The following is a 12,795-nucleotide window of genomic DNA, read 5'->3' as shown; positions in this document are numbered from 1 at the left end:
GACCTCGGAGGCAAATTTTGTACTTTTTACTTTACTACATTTGTCCAATAACTTTAGTTCTTCTTGCAGTTTGTCGTCTCCTTCCCGTCCAATGAAAACCACAGTTCATCTCTATATGTCTTGATTTTCAAAGTCTTTAGTTGCCCTACTTCAGTAATACTTCTCATATGTAGTATTGTTGTTCTAGAGGTCGGTCTCAGGAGAAATAATTGTATTTTCACTTGGTAAAAAAGGAACCTGGACTTTATTCATTTATTTATTTATTTATTTATTAAACTTATATTTTATTGTTTCATTTTTGAAATTGTACAACAGGTTAATGACTGAAAAGGCCCAGGCAGAAGCAGAATACTTATACTAATGCCTCTCCTACAGAACACATTCAGCTGCCCAGCATTCAGTATAGGAAAAAGAGAAAAACAACAATGCATACAACCAAACAAACAAGCAAAAACAGAGAAAAGTGAAACTAAACCAGAAAAATAGAAAACATAACCAACCAAATTAATGGTAATTTAATGTAGAGTCAAAAATAAATTATTTACAGTGATCCCTTATTTTTCGCGGTTAATGGGGACCGGTGCCCCCCGCGAAAATCGAAAATCCGCGAACTGGATCCGTAGCCCCCCGAGCCTATCCCAGACCTAGGTACATGTATGTATGTATCTATAAATAGTATATAAGTACTGCAAATGTAATAATTAGGAAATAAATGAGATATATATATATAAAAGAAAACAATGATTAGTACATGTATACATGCATATATATAGATCGGATACATGTACGTACTGTAAAACATCGGAAAGAAAAGAATGTAGAAAGTAAACAAAACACACACACACGTGCACACACTCGAGCATCAACACACGCAAACACACGTACATGCATGAACTGACATTTCTACATTCTCTCTCTCTCTCTCTCTCTCTCTCTCTCTCTCTCTCTCTCTCTCTCTCTCTCTCTCTCTCTCTCTCTCACTCTCACTCTCTCTCTGGCAGCTGCGGCCTCTCGTCTGCTGTGGGGTGGATTTTCGCGGAATTTCTGCGATTTTTTTCTTGATTTTTTATTTTTTGATGAATATTTCTGAAAAATCCGCAAATAACTAAAACCGCGGAACTTAAAGCGCGAATTGGCAAGGGATCACTGTACTTATTACTTATTAGAGCTTAACAATTACATCCTTCAAAAATTGCCCTACGTACCATTTTTTTTTAAATATCAAAAAGGAGCTCCACATTCTTAAATCCATGCTGGCCTCATTCCGTAGTTTAACTCCGAGAACAGATATACAGTACATCTGCTTTTAGTCTCTTTTCTAGCTTTTTGTACAACAAATTTACAAACATCTCGCACATCATATTTACACTCGTGTTGAGAAGAACCTTTGTACACAGACAGGGAGTAACTTTAATTTTACTTGATACATTATTTGCATTATTTTATAGTAAACCACATCATTAAATTTCATAATATGAGATTTCATAAACAATTCATTAGTATGTTCATAGTAACCGGGGTTATTAATAATACGTATGGCTCGTTTTTGTTGTTTTTTTTTTGTTGATCTCAAGTGGACCGGACCAGTAAAATAATAGCATAATAACCTATAAATAATGACGACTCCAAATTTTGGTCTTTGTTTTAGTGTAAAAAAAACCCTATTAAATTATGAAAATACTTAATCTTATAAACTATCCAAACAAAAAAGATGTAAATAACCTGAAAAAACTGAAATTTCTTCAGAAAAATAAGTGCAATTTTAACAATATTATGCCTCAACTTATCATTTATACGTGTGTATTATGGATCGGATCTACAAAGACACTAAACACTTTGTAACAGACAGAAAATAGGTAAAATTTTGCTTAATTTTCTTTAGACATTTCAGGTTGTTCATATTTGTTCAGGTTATTCACATTTTATTGTTACAGGATAGTTGGTAAATGTAAATATTTTCATAATTTAATGTTATTTTTTGCACTAAAACAAAGATGAAAAATTTGAAGTTGTCATTATTTATAGGCATAATGTAATATTGTTTTGTTTTTTTTTTGTTTTTTGGTTTTTTTTTTCCAAATCAAACCGAGAAGAAAATCATCTCATCTCAATCATTTTTTTTTTTTGTAGATTATTATGCTTTTATTTTACTGTAGATCATATTGGTCTGTATGTGGAACCGGAACTAAAATGAGTTCAACAGCCTTGACTGTGGAATTTTTGCACTTTGTAAATTCATCCCATGGGCCAGATTGGAACCTTTGGCGGGCTGCATTTAGCCCCCGGGCCGCATGTTTGACACCCCTGCTCTACAGAGACTATAAATCAACAATGATATCGAATCGTTATCAGGTATCAACCAATACACAAGGGCCCAGCATCAGCACTGGAACTGAAAAAGTCAGATCAGTGCATCCCTGTACCAGTGACTTCTGTTCACTTCTGTTTGAGATTTTTGTAGAAGAGGCTTTGGTCTTCTGGAGGAGACGCCAGTGAAAATCTAATCTAGGACCAAAACAAGCAGCATTTGTAAACTGTGCATTACAGGCTTTGTTTTAGTACAGGATGCATCTTTCTGCTATATTCATGTAAAAGCAGGTGCAGCAAGTGATGATTGGAATTATGGGTAACATGCTGATTTATTTATTTATTTATTTATTTATTTTTCATGTTCAAGATGCGTATGGTATTGACCTTACATCTAAGATTGCCAACCTTAATATATTCCTTCCATAATTGTGATCCATTGGTCCTTTGTTGGTGGTTCTGTCTTTCCCCAGTTCTTTGTAAAAGCTTTTTTGCAGCCACTAAAAGCACATTAACCAAGTATATGTCGTTTCCAGCTACATTTCCATCAGAGAAGTTCCACAAATACAGTCCATCACAGCACATTGGAATCCCATACCCCATTATTTGTTGTAGCATTCCACACACCATCTCCATTTTTTTTTCTTTTTACCTTTTTCCATCCCATGTCTTTTCATGTCACCTTAAAGGTCAGTCAACATAACAACAGCCCTGAAGCAAAGTTATAATAGTTTTTTCATTATAGTTTAGTTTTATTTAGTTTTGACTTTTTTTCTCTAATTCAGTTCGTTTTAATTAGTTTTTAGAGCAGGTTTGCTAGTTTTTATCAGTTTTCATTGTTTTCTAAGTACTTAGTTTTAGTTTAGTTTTAGTATTAATTTTAGTTTTGTCGTATATTTTCTCTTCTTCTCTGTCGTCGTATTCAAATAAATCCCAGACAGGACTCTGCTGCTTTCTACCAACTTTAGTCTCCATGTTTCCAGGTAGAGTGGGGACCAGAAGATGACTCTAAACCACAAGTGACGGACCGTGAAGTATCGTATGGTAGCTAAAATTGCTAGAGCGAAATAAATCGCTTCCGTATCAATCCAACATTGACAAAGACGAAAATGAAGGGAATTTTATCCTTAATTTTTATACGTTTTAGTTAGTTTTGTAGGCACACAATACACTTTCAGTTAGTTATCGTTTTTTTTTCTTTTAATTATAGTTTTTATTTATTTCAGTTAACGAAAATGTTTTTTCAATTCTAGTTTTCTTCATTTCGTTAGTTTTCGTTAACGATAATAACCTTGCCCTGAAGCAGCAGAAACTAACATGGTGATATCAGATCATACATGACAATCAGGCCTTAACCTGTGGTCGTTTAACAGAAACTACACTACATGGTGGTGTGTATCGTGAAATATTAGGATCCTGTCACTCAGTCCTCTCTCCACCACGTCTTTAGTCCATTCTTGATTTATTGTCCGTTATTCCGAGACTTTTTCTGAACCAAATGTGATTCCCTGAACCCTGTATCGACGCTCTGGCTGCAGCCTCCCAGGAACCATGGCTGACATTAGAATATGTGTAAGTGTTATTGATCCTGGACTGATGGGACTGCACTGATGTGGTCTCTGGTGGACTCCACAGTGGCTCCACATGTTTCAGGTCTGCATCTCATGGGTGGCTCATATTTCTGCTCAGTAATGAACTCTGCAAACCACAAAACGTTTCCTGCTTCCCACGGCTGCTAAATCTTTCCAGACACCATTTGTAGTCTGTCTGAGTGTGTGTTTGTGTGTGTGTTTGTGTGTGTGTGTGTGTGTGTGTGTGTGTCGTCTGAAGGGTCTGTCCTCCAGGATGTGATGCCGACGGCGGAGACGAGTCGACTCAGCAAGAAATCTGCGAAAAAGATGTGATGTTGTAGAATTCACACTCGCTGTTTCAGATCAACTTTTTTGTGATTTAGTGATTTATTCCGAACATGCAATGAAATTTAACATATATGCGAACAAGCAAAACATGCATAATAATACAAATATCAACAATCGTAACAATCTGAGACAGAAGAACAACTCAATAATTCCATTTACATGCCTGAAAAGGGGTGGGAAAAAGTGCAATTTATTTAATTCCACCCCTTCTCCCTAAAATATTATTAATAATTTATATGTCCCTCTTCCTTTTACGTTACTCTTTTATATTCGTATATCTATTTACACACACACACTCATTCATCCGTATGCACATACTTACGTTTTACATACGTTTATACATATACCCACAACATACAAGTACACATACACACATACAAATACACATATAACCTTTTCCAATGTGTTTCTTAGTTGTGCTGGTGAATAAGTAAATAAATTAATAATAAGTCAAAGAAAGAAATATATACAGGGTGGGGAAGCAAAATTTACAATGAACATTTAGTTGTTTTTTCTCAGCAGGCACTACGTCAATTGTTTTGAAACCAAACATATATTGATGTCATAATCATACCTAACACTATTATCCATACCTTTTCAGAAACTTTTGCCCATATGAGTAATCAGGAAAGCAAACGTCAAAGAGTGTGTGATTTGCTGAATGCACTCGTCACACCAAAGGAGATTTCAAAAATAGTTGGAGTGTCCATAAAGACTGTTTATAATGGAAAGAAGAGAATGACTATGAGCAAAACTATTACCAGAAAGTCTGGAAGTGGAGGAAGCAACAAAAAACGTACCAAAGCTTTTATTAAAGCTCTCAAATCCAAAATCCTAAAGGATCCAACCAAATCCATGAGAAAAATGGCAATTGAACTTGAGGTAGACAACAAGACCGTTAGAAATGCAGTAAAATATCATTTGAAGTTAAAATCTTACACAAGAACACCAAAACACTTGTTGACAACAGCTATGAAGGAAAAGAGATTGGAAAGGTGCAAGAAAATTATTACATGGTTCAAGAAAAAGTCCTCCATTGTAACAATCTTTTCAGATGAAAAGATCTTTACTGTCGATGCCGTTCTGAACCGCAGAAATGACACATTTATCGCAAAATCTCCTTTGGTGTGACGAGTGCATTCAGCAAATCACACACTCTTTGATGTTTGCTTTCCTGATTACTCATATGGGCAAAAGTTTCTGAAAAGGTATGGATAATAGTGTTAGGTATGATTATGACATCAATATATGTTTGGTTTCAAAACAATTGATGTAGTGCCTGCTGAGAAAAAACAACTAAATGTTCATTGTAAATTTTGCTTCCCCACTCTGTACATAAACTAGAAAAGCACTCGGAGAGCGCAGACCTCTGCCAAGGCAGATCAGTGCCCCCCACCCCCCCACCACCACCAATCACCACCAAAATGTAATCATTTGTTCCTTGTGCCAGTATCAACATTTCCTGAAATTTTCATCCAAATCCATCCATAACTTTTTGAGTTATCTTGCACATGGACAGACAGACAGACAGACAAACCAATGCCAGCAAGACCATGACCTCCTTGGCAGAGGTAACAGCAGTGAACATATGTTGACTATTAATAACCCTCATCCCTATATCTTGTGAAAATCATGTTCTTTTAAGTGTTTTTGAATTGGCTTTTGTTTGAACATTCCCTCAGTCTATTCCATACTTTAACACCACATACAGATATACTCAAACCACTTTGTGTAAAACCTTCCAAATGCATGATCCGTTGGTGTGATTGTCCCCAGAGCTGCACTGGTTTACCCCCCCCGGTCCAAACACATGCTGCTAACTGGATAACTGGTCTGTTCTCGTTTGGCTGATGCGGTCGTTTCCCGTAACAGTCACGTTAATGTCACGCTCAGCTCCAGGCTTCTTCTCAGTGAGGGATGTTTCTGATTTTAATTTCAACTGCAGCAATCTATAAAACAGCAAAATTCTCAGAGGCTTTATTAGCTTTATTAGTTTTAGTTACAGAGTAAAAGCTGTGTAATAATAAGTGTTAAACACATGATTTTAATCTCCTGGTATTAATCCACCCCCTCGCAGAGCTGTGTTCTCCTGGTTCTGATGGAAAAACCATCATCAGTGAAAGGTTCTCATACTTTTTCAGCTTGATACCAATGAAACCCCTTCACATATTAGTGTTTTACGTACTCTTTCACTGGTAAAACAATGTTGAATAAAAGCACTTGGCTGGCTGATCCATGTTCACCCATTAAGACCATTTTGTGGCAATTCCAAATATGAATTTTTCTCTCTATTTAACCTTTCCTCAGAGTTTTATCACCTTTTATTGTAATATTATCCTCTACATTTAGCTTCTTTTTTTTTTTTTAGGTGAAAATCATGTATTTTCCCATATTTAATTTACTGATCATGTAGATGTTCATAAAAGCTCAGATGGAAGTGGAGGGGTATTATATCAGAAAGAGAGAAAACTGAAGAAAAAGTGACTTTATCAGCAAATTCCATCATTAACTGAACATAAAACAAGTATCTCCATCCACTGTCATTGATCAAATTTCATGGGTTTTACAGGTGAATCAATGTTGTAAAAGATGATGGTGTTTCCACGGTAACTACGGAGCCTCTGAATGTCCAAATGGGTCATATCTGATGATCATGAAAAGATGAATAACTGTATTTTACACCAGTTATTTACATTTATTGATAGGCTTAATGGATCAGAAGTTATTAAACATTTTAGATCAGTAGATGATTTTGGTTTCCAGGGGCTGTTTGGATCTTTATGGGTTAACATCAAATCACGGATGGAATGTTAAAATGTTGTAACATCATACTGTCCAACCAACGAAAACCACTGATACACTGTCAATCTAAGTCTCTTCTCGTTTTTTTTTCTTTCCTTGATAGGTCAAGGTCAAGGTTACTTTATTTATACCCATAGGTAGATTTGTTTTGCAGTCTAGGTGATTGCTGTGGTATTACAATAATACATACGTTAAACATGTAAGACAGGTACTTGATCACGCTTACAGACAAGACAAAAAGACAGGACAAGAAGTGCTCAGTGTTCCACCATTCATCAGTATAGCAGCATGGATAAGTAAAAGAATAAAATAAATAAATAAGATCAAATAAATAAAAACAAGATGCAACAGAACACAATAAAAACCAGAAAAGATAAGAACAATCTGGAATAAAAGCCAGGATAAGAGCATAAAATTTAAAAATTTAAAAATTTGAAGTCACAATAATAATAAATAGAGCAAAGAAATGGAATAAATAACTAAATAAGTTAGTGAAGTGCAATGTCACTATTTCTTGTTGCGCTCAGTGACGGCGACAGGAACAAAGCTGTTTTTATAACGCTGTGTCCTGCACCTTGGGACTAAGAACCTCCGTCCAGAGGAAAGGAGTTGAAATTCACCTCGATACTGAGAATGTGTCTGTGATACCTGTGCACTGTTAACCCTATAACACTGAACATATCATATTTGATACATGAGTTTTGAAGCCCTCTACATGATCAGTGTGATATTTTTTGTCTTGAAAAACCTGATGTATACAATTAGATACATGCAATACACAGATAATCTACCAGGGGGAGGAATTTGTTCACCAGAAGCTTTTCCAGTGACACTATAAGATTGTCATTAATGAGGAAGGAGACAGAACTTTGCCGATTTTGAAAAGGAATTACCAATTTGTTAGACATGTTTGTGTTATATTATGTTTTTGTTTGTTCAAAAATAATATTTGAGCATTGAGACCCTATGGATCAAATACGATACAAAATTGAAACTCATACATGGAAATTGATAGTTGAAAAAAAAAAAGTTTTTGGTTGTTCAGACGGACCAATAAAGGCTCCAGTTTCAAAGAACTGGAATTTTCTGTCAATGATTAAATGGTTCATGCTTTGCAGGGTTAAACTCTTTTATATTAATGTTAGTCGTGGCAGAAAGTATCGCCAGTTTTTGGAAGAGGCTGTGTTGATTCAGTATTTTCAAATAACAATTAGATTAGATTTCATACGTTTCAGGACTTTTTTGGCAAATAAATCACATTTTGGCAACAAGTCAGTTTGTGTAGTTTCCAAAACTTTTGGCCATTTCAGTAAATGTGCAAGTATTTTTCAGAAACAGAGCCTCGTATACTGAATCTGAGCTGAACTGAACAAACACTCCGTTTTAATTGCAATACTGAATCCCATCCATTGCATTGTTATGTATGTTATGTATTTTACTCTGCTAATTGGGGACCCAATAAAAGTGTGTCCATGACTCATTTTGGGTCGGAGCCCTGAGCTTGGGAAAGGCAGGACTAAAGTATTCCATCAAAACAAAGAGACAAACTTGACGGATGAACAGAAGGAGGAAAAGGCTCCGCTGAGACCTGCAAGAAGATGTGGTTTTGGTGATCTGGTTACAAGTAGATGTTTGGAGTGGAATGCATGAACTAGAGTTGGAGTACTCAGTCTTCTAAGAGCACAGCTGTAGGGTTATCATTAAATATCTAGTATTTTTCTCATTCTGCCATCATCATTATTGAAAATTGAAAACATTTTTACAGTGTAATTCTTTCCACATACTTTGCCCATTCAGTAGCTACATAAATCATCTCACTTCTTACAACGTCTTTCTTCTTACTTCTCAATGTCGGCGACAGAATCTGAATAATCTTCAACACCTTTTCTCCACGATCCTGCCTCCCTTTACTACACACTTTACTATTATTTTCCATTACATTACGTCTATTTTGAAGTATTTTTCATCATTTTCACCATGTTACTTTTTTCATGTGTGATATGCACCCATGAAGGGAATACGAGTGAGTCGAAAAGTTCAAAAGTGTCAAAGACAAAAACAAGAGTCTGGTTTATTCAGCTCTACATGTAAAGTATCATGTGATAACTTTTGTTATAATGTGATGCTATATTAATGTAATTTGATTGATTGATAAATAGCATACATGAAAAATTGTTTTATTACCTCTGCCAAGGAGGTTATGTTTTTGTCTGCGATGGTTTTTTCTGTCTGTCTGTGTGCAAGATGACTCAAAAAGTTATGGACGGATTTGGATGAAAATTTCAGGAAATGTTTATACTGGCACAAGGAACAAATGATTAAAATTTGGTAGTGATCGGGGGTGGGGGGGCCACTGATCGGCCTTGGCGGAGGCCTGCGCTCTACAAGTGCTTCTAGTTTTGATAAGTAAACTCTGTATTTTTTTATTCTACCTCATATACAGGGTGGGGAAGCAAAATTTACAATATTTTGAGGCAGGGATTGAAAGACAGTGTATGACCAATTAGTTTATTGAAAGTCATAAGAATTTATTTGCCACAAGAAAATTTCCATAGTAGAAAATGTTTTTATTCTATGTGTCCTCCTTCTTTCTCAATAACTGCCTTCACACGCTTCCTGAAACTTGCGCAAGTGTTCCTCAAATATTCGGGTGACAACTTCTCCCATTCTTCTTTAATAGTATCTTCCAGACTTTCTGGTAATAGTTTTGCTCATAGTCATTCTCTTCTTTCCATTATAAACAGTCTTTATGGACACTCCAACTATTTTTGAAATCTCCTTTGGTGTGACGAGTGCATTCAGCAAATCACACACTCTTTGACGTTTGCTTTCCTGATTACTCATATGGGCAAAAGTTTCTGAAAAGGTATGGATAATAGTGTTAGGTATGATTATGACATCAATATATGTTTGGTTTCAAAACAATTGACGTAGTGCCTGCTGAGAAAAGACAACTAAATGTTCATTGTAAATTTTGCTTCCCCACCCTGTATGTTGTAAAATGAGAAGAATAAAAGAACAAAGCTGACTAAAAACTGCGTGAAGTATCAGTATCTGAACTATAGTAAAATACGTAATTTTTCTACATTTTCTGCAAAATGTGTAGGAAACGTTTTCATACTAAAAAAAACTTTTTCACATCTTTTCCAAACTTACAGAAGTTAAAGTCATCTAACTGGTTCTTTCCTCTTGTCTTTATTTAAATGATACTCGGATCAGGGTACAAACTACATATGTAACTGGGTTTTTACGTGAAGTCAGTTTAAAGTTTGTTTTCCAGCTTTGGTAACACTTCTTTGTGTCTGTTTTCAGAACCTGTGCATTGAAAATGCCTGCATCGCCGCCCATGATAAGATCGGCCGCTACGCCACCATGTTCACTGTGGACAAAGTGCTCACCCCCCCGATGGGAACAGTTATGGACGTCCTGAAGGCAGACGACCGCTTCAGGTGAGCAGAGAAACGTGTATATTTTATACGTTATATGAAGCGTGTTCAACAGATGGACGTTAAATCTTCTGTTAGCTCAAAAATTTTTTAATTGAGCATTATTGGGCTTTTGGCATCAGCATCTAGTGGCCATCAGTGGTATTACACTTGAATATACTTAAGGATTGGTGTTGCATTCAAGACACTCGTGTTGCCCCTTGTGCAATATTAGAAAAAACTGATATCAATAAAATACTTGGACTTTCTACAGTGGACTTAAAGAGCTCTAGTTATAATCATGTGGTGTAACAGTGGCAAAGGCATCTGACAAAGTTTTGGTTTTTTTTGGATGGCATTTGCTTGTGGCTTATTCCTCATTGTGCTGCAGATTAAATTGACAATATGAGCAGCAGCAGGAGGTACTGTCGAAGCTGCTGTTCTTGCTCAACATTGTGTTTTCCGTAGCTGAAATAATTCCACTCAACTAAGGCGGCTTTTGTTTTACTAACCATATTTCCTTTTCTGTGTTTTTCTTTGGGTCTTTGCTCATTTTCAGGTTGCGGTTGATCATTGGTGGTTGACTGCACACAGAGCTTGCATGTCTTTGACCAATAATAAACTATGTCTGCATGCAAGAAACTGTTAGATCAGACTTAAATATCCGACAGACATGTTGGAACCTGAGACCTCAGTCAGTGTTCCTGTTGTATTAGGCAGCTTTAACGTTCTGGAGTGATGTGTTCGAGGTCATTTGTCTTGTCTCTGTGTGTCTTGCCATACTCAAGTTTCGTACGAGAGCTTGAAATCCTTGAAAATGCCTGAATTTCAATGTGTTTTCAAGGTTTGAAAAGTGCTTGAATTTCAGTTTAAGTGCTTGCAATTATAACTTTGTGGTGTGATTTTATTTATTTATTTTTCCTATTAGCTGTGCCAGGTTAGATGACAACCCAAAGCTACTTACAGAGAGGTGATACAGTTTGAAAAATAAAAGTTTCTGTCAAAAAAGAAAATTACCAGGTGTTCTCAGGTCGACTCCAGGTGCATTTTTATCTTAATCTTCGTCTCGGTGTGAGTGTGTCTGAAGAATGCCAAGTGGCTTCCCTTTTTTGGATAAAGAGCGGTGTTCGCCTTTGATTTCCAAACTTTTTGCTATTATGAAACATGATTTTCGATTTTTATAGCTTAAAACAATGTACATCATTGTGAAAAATATAATAGTGAGTATATGTATTCCTGTAGATATGTGTTTTACCCCAGTGATAATGTGCTGTGCTGGAAAATTTTGAAAATGACCCTTAAAAGTGCTTGAATTTGACCCTTAAAATGTGTTTGAACCCTACATCTTGTACTCTCCTAATATAGATCCACGTAAGAAAATTAGAAAGCGTCAATTAAAACCTTAAAAACGGCATGTGTGCTCATCTGAAGCTGATTCAGTAATATCTTCAGTCTTGAGTTGAGATCATCGAGACCTTTTTATGAAAATATGATATGATTGAAAATAATAATAAAACAATAAATAAAAATCGTACAATACCTTTGGCTAAAAAAACAGTGCTGCTATTTTTTATAGTTAGAATTTCACAGGCGGCCACTGTCTTGATCTTCCGACAAAAAGTCTGTAACCAAATTCAGACATTATCAGGAGTTTCAGATGAGCATCACTTAATGTCATTATGGGATGTTCATGTAGCTAAAATACCAAACTTAAACTGTATTTGCAAACTTGGTATCACAAGTTGGCCTCCATTCAAGAGTAGGTTCACATTTGTTTCCTTTTTGATTTTAGATTTTTTCCCCATGCTCATAAATAACACATTTCTAACAGTGCAATGCTTAGTTCAGGTTCGATATTAATAATTATGGCAGTGCAGGTAGATGGCATATGCCAATGACTTTAATTTTTTTATTCTGACATAGATTAGATTAGATTAGATTAGATTAGACTTTATTGATCCCACAGCATCAAAATTCAATGTCAAGGCAGCAACAGAATAAAGTGCAAGAAAAAGTGTACATGCATAAAGATGGTGCAAAATCAAGATAGTGCAAAAAAAAAAAAAAAAAGATTAATATTGTAGCTTCAGATTCATGTTTACCTGGCATCACTTGTTTTTATTAAGACATTTCAGGTTTTTCATATTTGTCCAGGTTATTCACATTTTTTGTGAAAGGATAGTTTGTAAGTAAGTAAGTAAGTAAATTTTATTTATAGAGCACTTTTCACAGACAGAGTCACAAAGTGCTTTATCAAATCAAATCAAAATCAAATCAACTGGAAGTATTTTCTTGTAATTTTACTTTTTTTTTTTTATAGTAAAACAAAGAGAAAAACTTGG

The 12,795-nt window shown here is 35.5% G+C and overlaps 1 protein-coding gene across 1 annotated transcript in view; it reads left to right on the top strand.

The window, feature by feature from the left end:
• The window catches only part of tgfbi (transforming growth factor, beta-induced), an 83,113-nt gene that overhangs the window by 51,749 nt on the left and 18,569 nt on the right, over positions 1 to 12,795 (top strand). The window contains exon 11 of the mRNA XM_030145996.1: positions 10,341 to 10,477. Within this exon, the coding sequence (XP_030001856.1) occupies positions 10,341 to 10,477 (137 nt within the window). The remainder of the gene's footprint in view (positions 1 to 10,340; positions 10,478 to 12,795) is intronic.

This window comes from Sphaeramia orbicularis, chromosome 10, assembly GCF_902148855.1.
Source record: "Sphaeramia orbicularis chromosome 10, fSphaOr1.1, whole genome shotgun sequence".
Taxonomy (NCBI): Eukaryota; Metazoa; Chordata; class Actinopteri; order Kurtiformes; family Apogonidae; genus Sphaeramia; species Sphaeramia orbicularis.
This window is presented reverse-complemented; position numbering and strand designations above follow the sequence as displayed.